A 24,220-nucleotide genomic window follows, 5' to 3' on the forward strand; every position below is an offset into this window, starting at 1 on the left:
TACATCTGTTTATCTACATATGATAAAAAAATATCTAATATTGAGATACAACTAGGCACAACGAGATTGGAAAAATCTAGGGGACGTGTTGGATAAATGATTTGTTCATCGCTACAGAATATTTAATTGAGGAAACTTCTATTAATCATTGCTAATCATCTGTATCTAATTCGTACAATTTTTAGATTTGGAACCCATCAAAGTAGGAGGGCTCTTTCTTTGGTCGTGAGTTTGTCGTGAATACCCCCAACTGTGCTATAATAAGTCAATGATGTTGTGTATATTGAAGTGATATATGCAAACCCACCGTACAAAAGCATAATGATTCGAAATGTTCTTTTTTTTTTGGCGAAAACCTTTTGTTCTCATACAGTTTTTTTTTTATTATGGAAGCACTGCTTGAAACAGGCGATTCTCATCAAGTTTTTGAAAATCCTTGAAACACGATTATCCAGGTTATAGAAAACACATATCGTTACGATAAAAAATCTCGTTTGTCTTATTAAGGGAACTTAGGTACATTATTCAGTAAATGATAGCTTCACGGTATGACTTCTCGAGATATCTGTTAAAAAAGAGTTACATTTTTGGCGACGACGTCGATGCCGGTACCAACAACGAAAAAGAAGGACTCGTCGTCCATGGAGCAGTTGACCGTTGTATAGGCTCGTTCTTTAAGACCTGGTGCCGGTCAAGTTTGTTGGGGCTGATTTTATTAGTAGGCGTAGTATTATCTCCAAAACTCACTGCTATTCGTTCAGAAACATAACAGCTGGACCCGCAGAACACAATAGTAGGTAGCAGTAAGGAGTCTATACTAAAAAGGCCAAAGAAGAGAAAAGCCCTGATGTGGCTAGTCTTGCTTCTACAATTGCTTTTAGAGTCTAAGCAGCAAGATGACTTGGGAAAACTTGGGGCCTACCGCGCGACAGAATGGGGCTCCCAGACATCCATCTCACCTAGTGGCAGCACTACCGCCACCGCCATTCGCCGTCATTATATTAAAGAGAAGGAGTCCTGGACGACGTTCCAATCTTTATATGGCGAGCCGCAAAAAAGAGCGTCCTGCTTTAGTCTGTTTCGCCAATCGTAGCTGATCCTGGAAAAGAGACAGTGCTTTTGGGGCCGCTGTTTCAGCGGGACGGCGGGTAGAGAGAGGAAGAAAATGACAGAGTCTGCGTGGAGACAAGCCGAAGCCGCTTTGGACCTCAACAGGCCAGGCAGCCCTGTTATTCCCCTGAATCCCTGACCTGTCCTCCGGGGAGATACCGCTATCGTTGTGCCGCTGGATTTCGGAGCCCTCGCTGTCGCATGTCTAGGGAACCCTCTAACCGCTCTCAGCTGCAGATCTTTCTATTGGATAGGAGGCGCCCGACAGAGATACGCCGGACACACATGAGGGCGGTACAAACGAAAATAGGCGACTCACCACACAAAAAAGAGAAAAAGTCAAGTTAGCGGTGACAAGATCGCAACTGTTGCTAATGCCGCTGATGCTGCTGCTGCTGCTGCTCAATCCAATGTCGAAGTCGTCGCACGAGGCTTTAAAGTCTCGGATGACCTATCTTGCCAAATCCTATTGTCTATGAACGGCTGGTGGATGATCATAAATCGGTACCAAATCAATTCGTTTTCTAATTAGAATTTACTTTATCTTTAAACAAATAGAATAATATGCCAGAATACGGATAGCCATATGAAGCTATTTGATTGTCTGTCACCAAATGATGCTTGCACTGTTTGTGACATCGGCCCATCAAATCAATATCGCTATTCTATCTGCTTACATGCTGTATATTTGGTACGGTCGACTCATCATTTATCACATATTGTCGCATCGTTCTTGGGCATACGCCAAATGTCAAGTTGTCAAAGCTCTTCTGAGACCACTTGTGCATTACTTTTATTGTAGTACGAGCAGAATGGCCTCGTAGCTGTCGACGATAGCCGATTACTGGAGACCGCCATATGAAAATAGACATTGTGTGAAGAAAGAAAAACCGACAATTCTCGTCGTCGTGGCGATGGATATCGTTCACTCGAGCCTGTGTTTTGTTGAAGCCGTAACTTTATCGACGTCAGAAATCGAACAAGTTCAAAAGATTTCATTCCCCCTCATGTGTGACTGTCATCGGTATCCGGTGTACCGCTGAACGCCCCAACTTCTCAGTTTTCCAGCTACCGAACGGCCAGCATGTACGCAGCGTCGTAGTTTCGCTCTCCGCCACTCTGGTGCGTTGTTCCTTGTGTAATGTGTTTCGATTTTGCTTCGAAGGCTCCGTCTAGCTGTCCACATATGTTTCTTTCTTTTTTTTTTTTTTTTTGATAAGACGATAAAAAAGGACACTGATACGGTTGGCAGATACGATCGTGGAGAGCAGAGCTCCTTTAGGGGTTGACCTGCGATGATCCTTGTGAAGATGACGGCAAAAGGCCAGGCTTAAAGACTCCCCGAAGCCTGACAGATAACCAGCCCGCTAGCTGGTTGCCTGCTAGGTCTTAGATACTGAAAACGAATCTTGTAACAACAGCTAAAACTCTAAGCGAGGTTTAGTTCCTGCTCTCAGCCGACCACAGATACACTGGTTTGATCAGCTTTCCCTGCGTCTGTTCGCAGTTCGCGACCCTTTCGCCGGCAGCAACTCCGTCCTGACGGTCAAATCTCTTGTCAGGTGTTCCTACTAGAGCAAAGCGACTCTGCGCGATAGCTTTTCCTCCGTACGATCTCGCTACCGCTGCCATGGTTACCCCAGCCGCTGATATATCTTTTCCGATGCACGGCATCACAGGAAAGGCACCGCCGCATAAAAGAGAGAATGCACAAGTGGAGAGCATAAGGCGCTAACCGGCGAAACGACGACGAGCCATAACAATGATACAAACGCCATAGGAGCTACGCAAACGTGATCATATAGGCAGCGAGTAGACAGTAGGGTATGGCATATGGTGCCATCTGTGACGAGCCACAGCCATCGCGCTAAAGGGCTGCCGAATCAATAGGGCTACTCCTGTGATGCCTCGGAACTACGATGTGCTGCCCTGTTTGCCATTTTTGATCACCACACGTACAAGCAATTGCCTCTAATGTTAAATTAAGTGGGTGGGGCAGATCATACGATTAGAAGATAGAGTAAGTATCGTAATCATGTAGTTATCGGTAAAAATTATTGGGTTTCTTCAAGGTTGTAAAAGGTCTGCTTTACGTGCTAAGCATTGGAAGCAACATGAGAATTTTGTACTGCTACCTTTGTAAGAAAAGAACAAATATGACAAGTGCAAGCTGCGCCATCCTATATAGAATAGTTGTCTATTTTTGCAGATATACTAAAAATTTCGCATAGCTCAGGCACGACATGCACTATATATATCTATAATGAGTTTTTACAATTTGAGCCTTCCACATACCGACAACCTTTACCCATTTCCTTTATATTGTGGGTATTAGTTAATGTCTAACACCTAGCCGGCGTCTACCGGCTCGCTTCCGCCGTTCGCTCGTTCCGTATGTGCGACGTGCACGTGTGCAAGCATTAGGAGAGGCGGAGACGAGATAGACAACGAAAGGGGGTCTATAGAAAAACCAGGCCAAGCGCGTACCTACCTGTCCATTCTCTGCTGCTATAGAAAAATGTTTTATCCTACTCCGAAGCTTCTTTTCTTTTCCCTCTCGCAGCTCTTCTCCCTAGCTCAATCCTCTCGTCGCTTCCCATAGCCTCAGAGATAGCTGGCTGAGCTTGCAGCTTGTTCTGACGGCGAATCCAGCAAGCAAGGCCGTCTCCAGTGGAGTGTGCCGCCAACAGTGTGCGCTAGCTATTCTGCACTGGGACTGTGGACGGCCCCGCGACTCTACGTCGGACCGTGCTCTTCCTAATGGCCGGCATGCCATGCACGTACACGCAGAGCAGCAAGGACGCAGGCCAGCCACCAAACTTTGGGCCGGCTTAAGCAGGCGGCCGGACGGCAAACAGGCTTCTGCCCACAGGGCCGTGGTAGTCGCGGTGTCACGGCTGCGTCCGGTATTGCCCGCAAAAAGTACCGGCAAGTAGTCGAAAAAAATAAGCAGACGACAATGATGGAGAGAAGGAAACAGATAAGTGACAGAGAGGGCAAAAGAAAGCAAGCGCGGGCTAGAAGAGAGCAGCCGACATGATTGATAACAAGCTTGCTGCGTTGCTTTGCTGCAGGTCTGCACGGATCCACGAGTCCCTTTCGAAACGTGTTCGTAAGCCTAGCTTCGTCCCTTCTAGGCCTACTGGGTTAGTCCCCTTTCAGGGTGTATATGTGTGTGGGCAATTTCTATGCTATGTTTCTTTATGACCTAGGCTGGTCTGTAAGTACACAGTTCAACTTACTGCTATTGCTATCGTATAGCCAGCCCCGAGGTAGGCCATAGACAGGCACATTTGAAGGGGGCTCTGGGAAGGCCGTGCTGAACTGTATGAGGCGTTCAAAGTAAAAAGAGATTCGTTGGACGCGTTGCTGGTCACCGTACTAACAGTCATGTGACGCACTACCCATACTCCCTACATCAGGCGACAAAACAACGGGAGCTGGAGAGGAACATACAGCCTGAAAATACATACAAGTTTGTATATATGTACATATGTATCATATAACATCAAAACAACTGCTTATTACACAAAGCTTCGCTAGACTAAGTACGCCAAAGGCGACTCGGATTGAAGCATAAATGATGAAGGTACCAACAGATTTCTGGGCCCTTGGAGACCTAGCTGCATGTACACAGAAAAGTGCGGGACAAAACCTGCATAAAAATATGTAAAGAACACGAAATGTTATCGGAAATTATTCTTCTATGCTCGACTGCTCTATAGCCGTTGATTATATGAAATGTCGCATTGAATTCTAAAGGATTTAGGTACGTATATAGAGAAGAAGGTGAATTGGACGAACAGCATTAACAGCTTTTTTCCTAGAAAAAAAAGGACCTAGCATTACTTACCTTGAATAGTTTTTGATGCATCCCTGAGTGTTGAATTGCTTCTTTGTATTGTTTTTAAATCAATTGGCCCCACGGAGTCGATTAGTGAAATCGTCGCATGAACGTCACAATATCGCAAGCCTACAATTACGGTAGCACTCTTTGTAGTCGTACTAGATCAGAGTAGACGGAAGAAACAAACTGCTTGGTCCGCTCATCCGCATTATGCAGGTTCGGCACGTGACATACGGAACATAGTGTCTACGGATAAAATCATACGATTAAAAAGCATCTTTTTATCTAAATATAACCACAATCTACTTTTACTGGACAATTAAACGGGTCAGTGTAGTCGCAGTTCATACTTACACTCTGTTTATAGTCTTAACATATATATATGTATATATATATATATATATATACACGCATGTGTAGGTACACTCGTATATGTAAATATACGTGTACATGCATAGGTATATACAGAAAAGTTGTTATGATCTCTATTTAAAAAGCTCTGCTATCATAGACGCTGTCATCATTCGCGAAGTTTCTCCCTGCACTCCCGATGATTTTAGTCCATAGACCATAAATTACAGCGTAATTCTCTCTCTTTCTCCCTCCACCTTTTTAGGTCCGTGTCGACTTGGCGTTGGGCGTATTGCGATATAATACTACTAGTTGTATAGTCTAAGTAAGGACGAAGAGTAAGAACGAAGCTGGAGAAGGGGCATTAGATTCAGTTTCTGATAGCGCGGACATACTTAGCGGGTGCTTGTGGGAAACATCCATTAAGGAACTAGTTACAGTAAGCGAACGTATATACTGACAAAACCCACTGGTGGATAATGAGAATCTGAACTAGGGATGCGTGGGAGTATGTTTCTTACTACTTGGTCAAGAAGATACCGAAAACTCTGCTCCGTACCAACTGCGCGTTCCTAAATCGTCCAAATATCAGTTGTCTTCTTCGAAGTAATTTTTGTTGGCTTCAATGGACATATCGGTTTTTCCTAACTGTTAAAACTATTTTCAAACCCAATTATAGGAGAAGGCCTCGGCCCTGCTTACGTTTTTTTTTTTTGGATATCTTCAGTCGCCTAAAAGCTTTTCCTTTTCATCATGCAACAGCAACATGCAGAAGGTGAGTCGTTGTGTTATCCTCATGAAGAACTTGTGACTTGTACTCAGAATACGGACACGATATCCTTAAATTTTTAAGCTGATACCCGTTCGTGGCAATATAACCAATCAGCATAAACGCGTGTCATAGGAATGCCGTAATAATCGACAAATGTATTATTTGATCTGGATCTTGCACCTTTTTTCCCTTTCGAATCGATACCCACAATGAATATGCCACTATGCAAAACCTTCTCTTTGCCAGAACTGACACTTTGGACTAAATGTAGTTATTTTTTGTGTACGTTGAAGTTTTCCTGAGATAACTGCTATTGGTTCAGCATTTGAGATTACTTAGATGACATTAAAGCATCACAGTTTGATTGACATTTCAGTTAGTCCACCCTAATCATATGATCTTAGATAAGGCTAGTTACAGTATAGCTAGATGTCCATGAATAAAGCGTTTTTTTTTTATGTTTTGTTAGTGTATTGGTCATCAAACAAATACACATATCCGAATAACACACATATATATATATATATATAAGTGTATATAGGTTATAAAACGACTATGATAGAGTTATGTTAATTTTCATCGGCATGATCATCGATTATTATCACACGAGAAAGTCGATTTATCTAGACGAAGCTGCTCTAAATAGTTCAGCCCGTAGCTCGTGGCTAGAAGGGTTTTGCAGGCTAGAGTCTCGTGCGTCAATCTGATGCCGTCTTGCCTGCGTAACGTGTGAACAATGTAGATAGCCACTGGTGGCAGGGGGTAACTATGCAAATATCACCGCGTGAAGTTTGAATGAGTTGAATTATTGTCAACGGTTTGCGAAACGCAATCAATATATTCTACCGTATAAATATCACAGAAACGAGGAAAATCCAGATCGGTCCTTATTGCCCATTTCACTATATATCGTTATAATAGGTCATTTCGATGCTCCTACCTCATTACAGTATTTGCAGACTTGTACAAAGACAATGAATATATCGGTTACCAAATGAGAATAAGCCAAAATAATAGGACTAGTCATCACACGTTATAATCCATTAATACCACTCTGTACAACGGGATTGTAGAACGCTTCGTTGAATACTGAAACCAACATATATATATATATCTAAATTGTAAACGTTTTTAACTGAACTAATTACCGGCCTATACTATGTTATTGCTTATCGGTATCAATACGTACCAGAAACGCTATAGCAGGCTTAGCGTAGGGGTTAATTTCGGGGCCGGGACACCAGGAAACCCTGCCCCGTACCCTCCCAAAAGGACTTTCCTCCAAAAAGCTGTAGAACTCCACAAAGTGCGTCGAGGTCTATTGGTCCTGTATCCGTCTCCATTGGCTAGCTGGACAACAACAAGTAACTCTAACAAAAGCTACCCTTCCATAGTCGCCTCGCTTACCAGCTGACTGGTAAAAAATGACATCTTTTCCCTTGCCGGGCTCTACAGAGCCAGGCCAGCTTGTCAGCTCTTTAGAACCTTAGTCATCGCCACAACTCTCTTTCGTATAACTCTGTTGGGGCATCCTTTTTGGGGCAGCGGCTGCTGTGGGAGTTCAGGACTTACCATAAGCTAAAAAGCGAAGACACAGACTAAACTAATGGCCTTCTACCTCTAATAATAAGAACGTAGTAGCGGCGACAGTAGCAACAGCCTTTGCCGTCAGCATCGCCGCTGCTACAAGAATAGATAGAAACGAGGCCTTCGTGGCTCCATCCAATCAGTCGGTCAGCTATAGGGATGCGGGACTATTGCGCTTTGATAGAAAGGGACGAGTCGAAGAGGACGCCAAAAAAAGGAAAACAACAAAAACGCACTGTCTATCTATGTGTTTGAGCACAGAGGTCGTGTGATGCAACGCGCATGTATCTAACACAAGTCGGCTTCATTCGTCCTCTGAACTAGTCAGCCGGTGATCGAGAGCACTGGCTGTGGTAGTGGTGGGGGGGGGGGGGGGGGGTAAGGGGTTCAGGGCTAAAAACGAAATCAGATTGGTTCTAGTCGAGCTTGGGTGGCTGTGCCACTTTTCCGAGCCTTAGTACACCCTGTACACTCTGTACTAGATGGTGCGCTGACATGTAGCCACTGCTAAAAGGCTGAATCATGCTGAAATAGGTCGGATGAATGAGGATTATTCTGCTAGCGACGAAAGCAGAGAGGATGTTTGTTCCACGGCTTTGCGACGCTATTCAAAATGTCGCAATCATGATGTGAACGTATCGTCGTAGTTATTACTAACGCGTGACTAGCCGCACATCATACGTGTCAGCTGTCTGGCTTTTTCGCATAGCTCATTTTACGTTGGATGCACTGCTGATACCGCCACTAGTGGCAATACTACATTCCTTACTACTAATACTGACTAATTTCACGGCAAGGTCAGAAATCGTTTGCAACTACGCTGATGATGACAATGACAACAACAACAGCGAACAAACGAACGAACGAAATGATTACATCAAGTTTTGCTGTATCATCGTCCGACCCGAGAACACGGCCAATGTCGCCCACTTGCTCAAGGCAAGCAGTGTCCCTTTGACAAAGACGACTTAAGACCCACCGCACGCCGCACTGGCTCTATCTAGATATGCTTGCCTTTTCTATGCTACTTCATTGCAACCATGAGTCCAACCTCCGTCGGCTCTCGACTGCTCTAGTACTGATGTCTAGTCCCGTTTGTCTGAAGGGATTTCGCAGCAGCTGTCGGAGTTGGCCCCAGCGTCATACACCCCCTGTATGTGAATGTACTATGAACGCAAAAGGCGGGGGAAAGGCAAAAGAAGAAAAGGACATTTGAAGAGACAGCAAACAAGTAAGAAAATGAACCCGCTTAGAAGCGACGTACAACAATATTCGTTCAGTCCATTTTCTTCACTAAAACGCTAATAAAGGCAATAGAAATAATACCAACACTCGTAGCGATAAATACATACTGGCTTAATGCAACGAAGGGACAAACCGAAAACTAGGAAAGCCGCATCAACCTTCGAAGTAGGAAGAAAACCGTTTTCGGTCTGCAAAAGGCATCTATACGCAAAAATGTCCATACACAAAAAGTCCATGGAAATGTCCTCAAGCACACATCCGTACAAACACCCTAGAGCACCTCAGCTTGTAAAAGCTGAAGCAGCAGTAGCAGTAACAACGACGACAACAATTACAACAACAAAATGCAAATACAACGGCAATCATTAGTAATAATGATTCTACGTTCAGCACGAGCATGCGAGAATATATAAGGAAACATCAAATTGCTTGCCCCGTTCACGATCAGGGGGGCATGCGACAAAACAAACCGTCCTGAATGCTTAAGGCGACTGGCGCATGGTGATGGACTCTAGATTCGGCTAAAAGTGTTGTGGTGCGTTGATAGGGTAGCGCTATAGAAGAGGTGCTTACTATCGATGCAATGGGTGCTCTGGAGTTGTGCATGTACCTCGAGGTATATTCCTTACGATACCTTCTGAGGCACCATACATATGCATCTCGATGATTAAGAGATTTTTTGCAAACGGCTATGAGGCACGAAGAGTCGGGAGCTTCATCTTAGTTCAATGCTGTAAAAAAAAGTGCGTTGTTTTGGCGTGTCGTCTGTTGCGCGCCACGATTTGAAAGCTAGCCGAAATAGCGAATGAAGAAAAAGCCGCAATAGCTAGTTACCAATAATGAACGAATTCCATGTTTGATTAGATAAGATCTAAAATGTATCAGCAACGGCGAATAATACGGGACAATTTACAAGAGAAATACAAGTCTTATAACATTTGATAAATAAATAGTACAGTTTCTTTGCAAATGATATAGAATACAATGGATTTATTACTGCACCAATGTGAGCGCCTTATATTTGGTATCATTAACTAATCTAGCACATTCGTAAGTACTTCTAGCAAACATGGTGAAATAGAAACGGTTCTAAAAGAGATAATCTGAAAAAGGACTAAGTATATGCATATGTGTAGCTAGTACTAGCGAAAGGTAAAAAGCTTCTACAAATACGCTGCAGCTGAGCCGAACTATTGATTAGGACTCTGAACGGCTGAACATTCTACATATACAGAATAGTCTAAAGTGCGTGCGACGTCTGAAAATGATCTCGTTCAATTTTTGGTTTTTGGCAATGATTGTAGCGGCTGCAATGTCCCATGGGAGGTGGGCGTCGAAGCAGACTGCCGCCTCCTTAATCATCGTAAAATCAATCATAAAAACATAACGCAGACCCACGCACTTCTTTTCACTTTAAGGAGTTTTGTCTTAGTCTTTTCAGCTGTGATAAAATGTTAGGATAACTGACACTAGGCCAATAGCTGCGATAAACGAGTTCCTGAATCAATTATAAACTATTGATAAATCTATAATGAGTTTCACATAAAAACGAATTTTACTTCGATAATTTCGTCTGTATATCCGTTCAAGCTAGCACTGTGCCTGGGTAATGACATATAACTACTGATGATAGGAACGTAAGCTGGCAAACTTCATCAGGGACATCTCATTTTTAGTAACAACAGCTTAACGGTAAAATACCCTGGATGGCTCAAGGTTATCTCCAAAGGAAAAAATTTATCCTAATCCCCTCCCCCCTCTCCCCAGGCTTGTCTCTAAAAATTTTGCTGATGATGTTTGCAGTTAAGTTGAGTTATTGGAAAACTAAGGTCATCCTAGATAATGTTATTGGGGCACTCGCAGGATGTTTGTTTCGAACGCGATCACTGTAGTGGCGCGCATGACTTCATCTGACTCGTGGTGTCTTTCGCAATCGACCCCATCTGCTGATATACAATTCATCTTAAACCATTCTACGACCACGATTGATGGTACCCTATCCCTAAAAAAATTCCAAATGGTTAGTGGCACAACGCTTCATTGTCCGTTCACTCTCAGCGTCAACAATAAATTAAAGACCTTGCAGTTGCAGATTGACAATCGCCGGACGGAGTAGTAACTACCGGCCACCAAGGACCAATAGTTCCCGTACCCTAAGCACACACAGCGTGGCCTTTGTGGCACGTTGGTTTGTGTATACACACAGTGAGTGAGCAGGCCCAGCTATTGCCAACCCAGAGAGCACTGTCTGCCCAATCCTTCAGTTGTTCGTAGCTCAATCTTATCCGCCCTATTGGTTACTCAAAGAGACAAGGGCAGGCTACACTGCCTTACTGTGTCTATTGCTTGCTGAGCTCTACAGCGGCGTTAGTGGACCGAACAGACCTATTGACTACCAACGGACAGCGAGGATGAATGGGTCTACGAATCGATCGATTACCAACGCTCATGTGGCAGGATATTTGCCCCCAACCACATGGTTGATGGCCGAGAGAAACTTTTGAGTTGAAAGTGTTCTTTAGCACGAACGACAATAGCATACACGATCGCGAAGACCAACTCCTCAATGCAGCGCTATGCTCAACGACATCATGGTTCATCGTTTGTGCCGTATTTTCTATAGCATAGTACTTGAACAAGCAAACATAGTAAATTGACTGGCGACCGCGTTTTGCGCGGCCTGTATTGCTTGGTTGATACTTTAAACTAAGGGTCATCAACCACGTGAAATAGGCTCAGTTGAATTGGGTGCGTAAGACAGGGAGCGCTGTGAAACAGTCTCGAAGACCATTGTCTCTTGTTACAGGAGGCAACGTCAACACCGTAGTTAGAGGTGCTAGCTTTGTCCCCTGCGATGATGGTATGACCCACGACAATACCGTCCGCCAACCACTGTCTCCTTCAAACACTCTTTGCTACACAACAGTTGCTACACAATTTTAGCAGTAGCGAGCTCTCTATGCGGCATACCATCATTACGTAATCATGCCTTTTCTGTTTCTCGAGCGTGTCGAAGACCACATAAATAACACTATAAAGATCCTTTTAGATTTGCACCGTTTCAGATACATATATCCACCTAAAGTCATGCCTACATACCCGTTACAACCTCGGCAATCGATGTAACTGCTCCAGCGCAAGGGATAAACTGCCCAAAATTCTAACAGGGCCTTGACCAGATCGTTCGCCTCGATGTGACAAGAATCGCCAGTGACACGCGGGGCACGCAGAGGCATCATAGGTGTGAAGTGGAATAACATAGACTGTTATTGTACTATGCAGCTGGGTTATTGCCTCACCGACAACGTTATAACTACCCTAAACCGTAGAGGATGGCTCAGTATAATAGACGCCCTCGGAGAGATCATGGGGTAGAAATGAAACGCCTGGATTCATCTGTGATTGACAGGTTATCATTCCGTCGACTGTCTACGCGAAAGGGACGAGTGCTCGAACAACTATTGCAGATGCCTATTTTCGCTATATTATGTTTTTATTATAAATTGTGTATTGCATATTTAATAAGGGAATTCAACAATTTTATATGTATAAGAGTTAGTTCAACTTACATACAAACAATAGCCGAGAGTCAATTAAGGTTACCGTAGATGTTTCTCTCGTATCATTTTGCGCTCTGCTTATCGCATTTATTTTCGCAGCAACGTTTGATTGGCATGTATACCAGCATATATTTAAGGTATACCTACATTTCAGATAAAAGTACTTCGTTGGGCGAGGCTTGTTTGTTCTTCTGCCTGCTCGCCGTGGCTGACCCTAAACGAGTAAGGTCCTGTTGTTGTTTAACGGTAGAGGTAGCAGTTGGATGGAGTAACGTAACGAGGAAAATCTAATGATGAGCCCAAAATTTCGTAGTGCACGTATCCGTTTAATGTTGAAACTGCAAGTGCCCACGTATAAGTCCCTTTAGCTAAATGCGACTTACGGCCAAAACGAATACAGACTGTTTGAAGTCTGCTTTATAGATTTGGTTAGCATAACGAGTTAAACAGTTGCCACACCAACGCTGCAAATAGGACAGTCGATCGGAGAAATAACTGAGAAAGGACAACGGTGTCGAAAAAAATATAACTGAACCGTGCGTCTGGGACGGTGCAAGCTATTAGCGTCACTTTGATACCAATGTGACGCCACAGTTTTGTTACTAGCGTTTTTCAGTAATTATTTGCACTTTTGCCCCGAGATTGTCTATTCCTCAGGTCTTGGTTATGCTGTTGATGAACTATCAGATGCCCATCGTAAGTACTTGTGCTGACACACACTAAATAGAAACGAAATAGTTGAATTCTCGCTATTCTTACTACTTGTTGCTTCAAATGTCATTCGTATGTACCTAATCACGTTATAACTCTCATTGTATAACTATGATCGCGCATCCGTCGCCCTGTTATTGATCATATCTCTTGTCGTTATGATAGCAAACAGAAATACTAGTATGTGAAAGATACGATAAAATGGAAACGCCTAAGGTAAATACGTGATCAGAGACCGAAAGTGAACGAGGTATCTTGCAGATTCCCATGGCCTATGCCAGCACAGAGATAGTACAAATAATCGAGACTTAACTGGGGTCGGTTACTAGAGATAACAGACGAGATCTATAAGTAAATCTCGATATAACTGCATCAGTGGGGTTTCCCTCTTTATTTCCTGGTTTCCCCGTTCACACCCGCCTTCGAACCTTCTGGTTGCCTTTGGTTTCACCGTCTTCCTCGACCCATTGCCGTTGCCTACCATCATTGCCACTGAAGTTGCCACATTTGTTTTCGCTTAGCTTTCCGACAGCGTAAGGAGACAGGGGCAAAATGTCCTGCTGTTAGGCTAAAGAGGGGGCAGAAGGTGAACACGTTGACGTGGACTGGGACGTCGGACACTAGCTGTAATGGGAAGGAATGAGCAAGATGTTGGCTGGGGGAAGTCGTTGGTGAAGCAACGTATCCCAATTCGGTGCTGCCCGAAGCTTTTCAGGGCTTCTCAACGAAGGTCTTCCACGTAGGAGCATGACAGCAAACTCTAAAGGCGATGGGGATGTGGCGAGTGGATGGTGTTAGGAACGGGGAACTATAGGGCTGGGGTACGTGGGTTATCTATTAGACGACGCAGAGAGGTAGCCGGAGGTAGCTGGTGTAACGTTGTTGGGCAAGAGATGAAGCGTCGAGCGAGACCGGACCACTGTCGAGACAACGGGATCGGGCCAGGCAACGGGTAACGGGCTGGCGAGTTGAAGGGAGCCACTCTTATAGCAAAGACGTTGTGTGGGATCAGTCGACAAAGGAAGAATGTTTGTTGTAGTGCCACTGCCGCCACGGTTGATCGGCCATGTTGTTCAGAGGGTGTTGTACAGCTTTGGTTGTGCTAAGGCTTGCGTCTGTCGTTCTTTGCCCGTATTACAACTCGGGTAGGGAGCAAGGCAACTAAAGGGCATGAATGATAGAGAGTTGAGTTGGAGCGACGGGAATATAGAGGTATCAGGAAACTTCCGTCGCCCCGTCTGGCCGTTCGCTCTCATCTGTCGCATTGGCCAAGGGCACAACAACAAAGAAGAGAAACGGTCTGCCTAGTGATCGCATTGTGTTGGTTTGCTGCATTACTGTGTTCTCTACTGTCAGCTGCTGCGGCCTTCTCTCTGTCTAACAGAAGAAGTAGATGCCCCTCTCACAGTAGAACAGGTCGGTTCAGCCAGAATCCTAGGCCGTATCAAGCTTCAAACGTACCCCTAACGAACGAGTGAGTGCACTGCACCAAAGAGCCCCGAAAAAGCAGACGGGACAAGTGTAGCAAGGAACAAAAGGAGCTCTTTACGAGCACCGTAAACGATATTTCGCGTGCGTTTGGCTGCCGGTTGGTGGCTGTTTCCGCTACTGCTTTGTACTAAAGGAATGGGCGAATGAAGCGAAGAGAAGCGGAACAGGAAAAAAGGCAAATCTACGGTTCGTTTTGGCGCCATTATTCAAAAGTCGATTAGCAGTGATCGACGAAATTCGATCGGTTAGAAAGTACAACAGATAGTTAATAGGAGCAGGCTATAAAGTGATTGCCTTACGTGGACTATGTGTCAATTAGAGCGGGAAATTACACTACATCTTAACTGATTGTCATTTCCCATTTGTAAAAGCGACCAGTCAAAAGTAAGGGCGCGAAATTGTATATCAGTAAGCTGTTGAGTACCCCTCAGTCAGAAAGGTATAAGTCTGATACGAATTTATCGCTAAGCTGGACCGATAAGTGTTTACAAATGAAAGCCACCGGCAAACAATCAAGGTATTTACCCTCGAATGGATCTTGTTAAGTGTTGTTTGGAGATTTTCTAGGCGCCCAAACGATCTTTATGGGGAGGATTCTACTTTTGACTTTTAAGCTCTGCCCCGAAAAAAGGTTCAGGAAGAACACGTATATCCTGTCGAGTATTCTAGAGGCTGTACGTTATATATTACACCCTAGTGGCATTATGGTTCGTAAACAACATGGCTTACTTTGCCAGCCATTTACAGTAGGTGGGCGCTTAATTAAGAACATTGGGTCGAATAGAACCTGTCACATTAAAATAGCAAATTTTCAAGGGTGGAAATTAAAAGCATGGTGGGTGTATGTAGAACTAAAGGTAGCCCAGTTTTTGCGATAAAGCTTTTTTGGTCCATTTACAGCGAAAGATATATTTGTAGTTGTCAACAGAAGCAATTACTAATGATAGCAAACGAGACCGAGGATTCGGTAGCCTATTCTCTTTCGATTCTGCTGAAACGGTACATTACGTACGTATAATTTTAGCACAACAGCTATTTCCTTATCATTTGGGTACGTAAATTAACACGTAACTCTATATTCGTACCACAATTTATGGGCAGACGCCGTTGGACAAGAAATAAAGGAAAATTACAGACTTCGTCTCCACGTTCCGTTGAATGACATGGCGAGTTTTGGAATAACGCATGTTTGCCCGCAGTAGCGCTGGCATCAATAGCCCGGCAGTAAGGTAATCTACCCAAGATACCAGCATTACGACCGGCACTAACATAACTCGTGATTGGGATCTGAGTAAACCCACGATTCATTTGTAGACAATATAAATTTCTCTGACGCGGTGGCTGGCCAATTCAGCCTTTAGTCCTTTTGCCAACATTTTCAGCCCAACCTTCAGGCTACACAGTTTTTAGGACTTTTATCATTAAACGGGTTCATTTTCATATTCAACTTTATAAGGCTTGAAGCTTAGCCATAACTGCTTCATCGTCGCTAAGCGTATTTACCATACCTAGAAGAAACACTGATTTTGTGGATTGCTGTTGGATCTATATTTTGGAAGCGGATATTTCGTCTTCAAAGCCATATCAAGGCTCTTGGACGAAATGGGTCTTCAAACTTTCCACAAATGTCAAATATAAAAAACTGCTCGTATCGTTTCCACATCGGCAGTCTTTCCAAATCACTAAACTGAATTGCAGGAGCCGTTGAACTCGTTAAAGAATACCAACTATGATAATGTCGTAGATTGCGTACACCTTGTTAACCTGATTTGTAGGATAAATATTACCCAGTTTTAACTTTTGTTAAATGTTTATCACGGTGGCTAAATCTATCAAATATATTTTTGATGATCTTAACAATAAAAGACGTTTTAAGCTGAATAAATGATTAGGTGACTGTGAGGCTGAGTGTAAAAGTAGCAACGATGCAAATATTCGCCAAAAGTGTTTTTTTTTTTTCAATTATGTGAGCAATCGGGTGCTACGGTTCAGTTCGAGTGATAGGGGGGTAAGCAGTGGGTGGCATTATGCTCCCCGCAGTCTTGTACATGGCTTGTCAAGCGTCGACTAATTGATCCGGTTTACGTACAATTGGAAAATATTCGTTAGGTCCTTCCTAACTTTTGCTTGTTCCTAGTGGATTTCGTGCTGTCTTCGTGGGCACTACTTAAACCCCAGCGTTCCAAATCATACTCATCGCGTGCCTTCTAAACCCTCTGAAGAGATGCAACATCGTTAGATGGCAGAGTTGTCAAAAGAATATAAAGTACACTATATATATACAGTGTATTCTTTTGACATGTATATATATATATAAAGCGTTGCTTTGCTACCATTTAGCAGATGCATTTAAAGATAGATAAGTCCTATGACATTCGACGAGGCCTCTCGCACATAGAACATTTATATCAGTATTTACACTTCTAGCGAGAAGCTATGCGAAATGTGAGTATCTGTATAAAATAGGTCTAAAACGTGGGTTGTTTAGAACCAACGATACTAAAAATCGGACGATGAATGAGTTAAAAAAGACTTCTGTTTGTAGGCGGGCGTCAAAACGTTTGTAGCTTAGCAACGCAGCGTATAGGATCCTTGCAAATGGTAATCCATAGTACACTGGACGTGTCCAGCTAGTATCCAATCAATTTCACCCACATAGGCAGTCTAATAATACTGAACGGGATGTACGTCGCCTAAGAAGGCAGTTTTGCTGACCGTAAAGTCTGAGGAAAATCAGAAACTAGTTATTTGTGGAAATATCCACTCACCACTGGTTTCCTGCCATATAGCTTTCCAATGCGAGCAAACCTATCCGGCTATGAAGTCAGACTTCACAGGCTCGAGCACAGTTTAACTATAAACAAAGACATACCAGGCAAATCGAAAGCACGAATGGGTCGAAGCTCTGGAATTGGAACTAGAGGATAACAAACAAAGAAGATCGATTTGGAACTGTACGTTTTCTCATTCAAATCTACAGGGACACAGGCAAACTGAAACAGTCTGGATTTGTCGGTTAGTTATTCAAAGTTAATTTTCTGATCCAAGTTCCATTAGTATTCTCGGGTAGTTCACTGTAAGCGATTTGGTACTTCCCAAAAGTACATAATAGTTCGCATAATAAGATCCATAATAACTAATTTAATAAAAGGTACAACGTAACCAATCCATCGAAGGTCACAACAACTTGTCTACCGGCTACCTTTTGAGGCAATCGCAGCAGCGCTGCCTTCGCAGTCACAGCCACCCTCGAGCTCCAATGGCTGTATGCAGGCCACAGTTTGTTGACAACATTTGTAAATATTGTCGAGTAGCAACGTAACCTGGCTTGGTAGGTGATCGATTTATTCGCACTTGCTTGGTTTTCATGCCTAAACAAATTATCCAAGTAGTTGAGCGTGTTCCCGTAGGCGACGCTGTAAATCGTAGCGCACGACATCGCACAATGAAATCAATAATCCGAATTAAGTAAAAAACCTATATTCAATTGGGCTTGGAGTATCTCTAATTGAGCTCGTTCTATCGGCCGGGTGACTGTCCATCGGTCTATTATGTATAACGTAGACATATTTTAAATTCTAGATTTTAACATATATTTTGGTTGGAAGTTGAAGGTAACGTCACTTGATGTATGCCTTTTGCCACCCTATAATTGAAGACTGAGCCAAACTCTCACGTAAAAGCCAAAAACCTCTTTGTTGAAATGGATATTTTTCTAATTCTAGGGACTAAATAGTAACTACCTAGCTCTGTATATGTGCTCAATCACGCAACATGAATACGCCCACTTTCCACCAATAACCTCATGTCTGTCACAGGTCAGTGACTAATAGATAACTCAAGGGATGCAACTGATAATTAAACGGCAAATGTTATTCATACGTTAAGAAATTGACACAAATGCAACCTCACACAGGCAAAACGGTAACGGCGAATCTCTAATAGCAAAGAGCTAGTAGGCTTTTTCTACGATGAAGCGGAAAAGATGCTGATATCAAAAGCGAACTAGAAGTCTAATGGGGCACCGGTACAAAGGAAATGAGCGGATGTTCTTCGAAGACTAAATAATGTTTTTTAAGCATTGTCTCTTTGATGAAACCCCCATGCACTCCCTCGATAAATGTCCCGTCTTTCCTACCTACCATCTCCTTTTATCGTATTATATGAACAACGAAAATAGCCTCCGCTCAATTTGCCCCACGTCGGCCATAATCTCGTGCGAGCTAACATACTAGGGTACTCAGTGTACCTAATGCTGCTTGTTAGCTTAAAGCCACCAGTATGCCGGCAGCAGCAATCACAGCAGCATCAGCCATGTTGACCAGCGATCGTCGAAGTAGATTATTAACGCGCGATCATTTGAAAACGACGCGAAGCGCCAGAACCGGAATCGAGAAGGTGAGACGAGGAAGTAAGTTCGGTGAGAACGCCCGGCCAAAAGGCAAAGGGACGGGATTTAACGAAAATCACCCCACAGGTTCCTATTGCTGATTCGGTGACTCAACGTCTCGTTGGCAAGTAAGTACTGGATTGCTGAGCAATGAATCCGTACGTAATAACTATAACAATGCTGATATCGTTCGTTCGGTGTTTTTTTTTTTTCGTTTCATTCATGCTTGCTTGTCTGCGCTACCCACGCCAATATTCATAGTGGCAGATCGGCAGCACAACGCTAGCGGTTTCGTGGGCAGTGCGGCGACTCTTCCGTGTGAAATAGATGAAGCGCATTGCGGCCGGGTATATCTCGTCACATGGACGAAACTGAGCTCGACGCACGGCCACTGGGAACGTGTCTACCTGTTCAGTAGTAGCAGCACCGTAAATCGGGTGCTAGGACCTCTCGCGCATCCGGACCGAGCTGCCTTCCACGCCGGTAAGTTTAATTGAGCAACCCCCCACCGTCTCCCAATCAAACTTTATACCGTATTAACGAGAATACGCCGATGCGATAATGCCTAGACATATACATGTTAGGGCGTAGCAACATGCCATGGTACAGATTCCACATGTGGCATATACGCTAGCTGTGGCGACTGCATATTACAGGAAGTTACAGAATTTATTTACAGATAACTGCAGAAAGTCTTTCACATAGTACATAGAAAATGGAAAGAAGAAACTGATTTAGACATGTAGATATATAAATTCTAAATCTGCTTTAAGTGACTCATTTAAAGAAATAGATCAGTCAGCTGCTACCGATGAACAATATTTCACAGGCTTACGTATCTGTTGTTTTGAAAACAAGTACGGTTTTTTTTTAACTTGTGCTTATTTGTTTAGGTGCCCCCACGCTACGTAAGTTCGTAGCGCCGTAGATAATACATGTATATAGCAGCTTCTTATCAAAATGTTTAGTGATCAATGCGTTTTTGCTTAATATGTACCTGTCGAACAAATACGGCATTGAATATAGGTTCCGTTCCATGTTGACTTGACCCCAACACTACGATTAACAGGAGGACGGAAGCTTTCCGACTTCTTTTACATTGAGAATTAATCAAGCAAAAGTTTAGCAGTAACAGTTATAGCAATATACGACGTTCGCTTTTTTTTTTAGCCTTTACCTACCTCACTATTATTAGGAAACTTTTGCTTATAGGAACTTAGTCAGCCGACAACATTGGTTCTTAGGGCATCAATTTTTAACTCAGATTTAAACTGTGACTCGTTGTACTGACTCAACACGTCCATAAGCTGCCCATTCATTGCATAGGGTTTCATCTTGGGACACCTGAACTATTGCAACACCCACTCGCTATCCGCTAGTAAACAGAAAAGATATGCTACAACAAAATATTCTGACTTACCGCCCATCCTACCGCTCCCGATCCCCTGTCCGCCTTACCCTTAATTATTTCATTGCTAGCTTTCTAGACCTAATCGACCGGCCTCTCAGCTCGTCGAAGTCGGGCTGTTTCGTCGCTTCTGTTGGTAATGGACGCATCATATAGTACGACCTCTGAAGGAACGATGGACGACTAAATTTCAAACTATACTGACATTATGAGTTCGATAACTGCTAGCCAGAGCGATGCCATGATAACAGCATTTGCTGAGATGTCCTTACTGCAATGACTTCTGTTTTCAAGTAGTACCAATGGGACCAGAGTAGTAACCAAAATATTGTAAGAAGCGTGTGACACTGTCTTCCTGTTCTTTAACGATATACTGTATAGGTGGTGTTGCTAGCGTAAACCATTACAAGCGTATGCTTTTATCCACGATCAATCGCTCGAAAAAATACGAATTCTCGATCTGACTCGATCACCGTAACTAGTGCCGATACTGTGGCCGGCAAGCACGAGGTATTGTACTTGACTCAGGAAAGCTGTGCGAAGACAGGGACGGTAAGAGAAATTGAAGCGCGTCAGCTTTAGCGCGCACCAGAAGCGGTGGAGTTCAAAACAGTGTGAGGCAAGCTGGAACTACATTGTCTGGAGGCAGCCCAGGCTTATTCTTCCGATACACTCTTATATTTGTAGGAAAAGAAAGGGCTAATAGTTACGAGCGAATGCCACTGAAACCGTTTCTTAGCTAAACAGCAAATTACTTGTTTGCTCCCTTTAGTATCCTCTTCTCTCGAGTTCTCCTGCTATTGCGTGCAATCATGTCAAAAACGCAGTTACTCTAGTAGGGCAGACCGACACTTTTCCTAGCATCGGCATTAGCAGAGCCGCCACCGCTAAATTGGGTTAAGGCTGACGAGAGGAAATGGCGAGAGCCATTTAACTGAAAAGCGTGGCGAGGATGGGGGGAGAAAATGATAGAGGAGTAGGAAAGTATAAGAATTAGATTTTCTATTTCTCTCTCTCATATGGCCTACGTACTTATGGCCAAGTGCATGGGGAATATTTATATACATAAACACTATATACATACATATTTGAACTTGGATGGGTCCATAAGAAACGCCTGAGTCTACGTCAATGCAAAGTGCCCTTGCCGTGCACGCAGATACACATGGTTCATACATACATACATATAGGCGCGGATGAATATGGCTTTAGAAGAAGCATACCATCACTACCAACAACGGTACGACCACTCCCGCTGGTACTGACCGGCAGCCACCATGCGTTGAAGCAATGCGTGCAATTTTTTGAGGAAACTCACAGGGCAACGGCTGTTCGGCAAGCTGCCGCCCATGCGACTCCTCGTAACATTGTTGTTGAATTTGCAAGCCACCCTCCGTGACGATGCGGCCCGGTCTTACTCGACGCCCCGCGCAGACTATACCTTTCTGACCAGTCGTCTTCGTTGTCTTCCAGCTTTCCACGCTCTCTACAGTAAACCATGGGGCTCGCCGATTTGAGCCCATCCGCTGACTGCGTGGGCCTACGGACCACTCCACTATCCTAGCTATAGTCATATTTTCCCTCCTTACAACGTCACAGCCAGCAGCCGGTGCGGCGGCCTAGCTAGCGACGCATATCGGCCAGGATATATAGTTTTTCGTTTTTTACCACCTCATTCACTTTTTCTTTGCTCCTTTGTATCTGACACGGGAAGTCGCGCACAGTAGCTGGCCAGCCAGCCAGCCAGCCAGCTCTCTTGTCTCGCATTCGTTTCGGTGCCTTCGGTGTTCTCTAGGCGCGGCTGTCTGCGCTCTTCCAACGGTAGCAGCTTTTGCGTATGCGTGCGTGTGTGCATGGCTGCTTTGTCTGCGTGACTCTTCTGGCAGAGCCGTGTTTCTCATTGCTTAAGCGTTAGGTAGCAGGGGCCTGTCGGTGGTGGAAGTTCAGAGAGCCATCCACTGTGCCTATATTGCCTCTTCAGTCATTCTCTTTATTTCCAGCGCTTTGTTCCTTCGTGCATTGAGTACACATATTGAATAGTGATTTTTATTCCTCGAAATCTCGATGGTCCGCAGGAGCAGCGGTAGAAGTCAGAGTAGAGGCCGTAGCAGCGAATTAGAAGCAGTAATCGATAGCCTCTGCTGCCGAACGAAGCCGCTGGATCCAAATATCAGCAATGGCGAGCTAACCTTGCCCGCTGCTATTTCTCCTTTGCGATGTTGCCCCCTGCACCCCCAGTTGCAGTCTTTCCTGCTGTCCCGCACTTCCGCTTAGCCCGCATACGAGTACCTCCACCCAACAGCCTCAATTGCAGCAGTCGACTCTCCTTAATTCGACAAGGCCGCGGCTGCTTGTTATTACTGCTGCTACTATGACCGTCGAGCGCTGAATCCGTATACGATTCTGCCTAGATGGATGGAGAATAGTACCAAGCTTTCGGGCATTCGTAGTCCGTTCGGCGGTCCGAAACGCATTCGGCTCAATGCTAACATCAGACGGAACGCTTGGTAGCGCTAAAAAACGTTTACACTATAATGAAACTACTTCAGCGATCGATTTTTTCTTGGCTCGTTCATCCAGCTAGTCAGTACGAAATTTATTAAGCCCAAATGGACTCATACAGACACAAAGTATTGCATATATGTATATACTTAGACTTTAAACATTTGTCAAACACTGCCCCGTATACTTCGTCCACTTCACAGACTCGTAAAGGGATGCTTGCACTCGCAAGCATCGAGCAGCAGTTAACAGCGATTGCCCGTCAGTCTGGTCTCAGCATAACTGATCTCGTGACCAGATTATCGTATAATAGTAGTATAATGCTGTCCGTTACGACCAATAGCCTGACATTTCTTGTCGGTCAGTGCGGAACAAACGGACGTCTCTATTCGATCCCCATTCTGGAGATTCCGCTAGGGAGCAGTATCAAACGAGCTTTACTAGCGCGATGCGGAGTATCGTCTCCATGGTGCCCATAGTTGCAACTGCCCTGCGCCTACTCTGCCATCACCACTGCCACCTTTGCTAAACTTGCTCTTATTGCAAGACGACGATGGCATTTCGATATGCTCCAGTGAGGTCGTCGTCCAGTCAGCAAGGGCTGCAGTTCAGGACGCAGCGCCTGTCAATCGCCTGCGCAAAGAAGGACGAGACGAGGCGAAGGCGTCCCCATTGAAATGGGGGAAAGCTCAGGGGTCGGGACGAATTGAGGGGAAGATGGCTGGTGAAAAGTCTGGGTGAGTATAATAACGTGGGAGAACGCCGAGAATTGGTAATAGTAGAAGTGGTCTTGACAATCGCAGCAAGGGGAGGGGGGTGATGGTAGAAATGTGATGCTTAGTTGACAGCCAGACAGACAAAAGCACTTCACAATAGAAAGAGAGAGAGAGACAGACTATGATAGAAGTATTCCTCTAGTCTGCTATAGCTGGAGGTGATCATAGCGATGTCGGATGTCATCAGACTGTAATCCACAGCAGTGCTATAGTTAGCTAGAGACTACCAACTAGCTTGATAGATAGCTAAGCGCCTTATTTGTAATTCTTGACATATTTGTGGCGGTGCAGACACAGACAATGTCTAGCGCGTCTCCATCCTTGCCTTCGTGTTACGCTTACTTACTACCCGCTGAGTGTAGTCATGGTCATCTTATCTCTAACTTGCTATGACTCACTACCTTGGTATGCTTTGAAAAGGAAAGATCTGAGGTTTGGTAATATATATATATATATATATATATATATAT

At 44.2% G+C, this 24,220-nt stretch overlaps 1 protein-coding gene across 1 annotated transcript in view; it reads left to right on the top strand.

Moving 5' to 3' along the window:
* The window catches only part of LOC111268547 (hemicentin-1), a 151,294-nt gene that overhangs the window by 42,863 nt on the left and 84,211 nt on the right, over positions 1-24,220 (top strand). The window contains exon 3 of the mRNA XM_086971737.1: positions 19,326-19,547. Within this exon, the coding sequence (XP_086827863.1) occupies positions 19,326-19,547 (222 nt within the window). The remainder of the gene's footprint in view (positions 1-19,325; positions 19,548-24,220) is intronic.

This window comes from Varroa jacobsoni, unplaced genomic scaffold (assembly GCF_002532875.2).
Source record: "Varroa jacobsoni isolate VJ856 unplaced genomic scaffold, vjacob_1.0 scaffold_137, whole genome shotgun sequence".
NCBI lineage: Eukaryota > Metazoa > Arthropoda > Arachnida > Mesostigmata > Varroidae > Varroa > Varroa jacobsoni.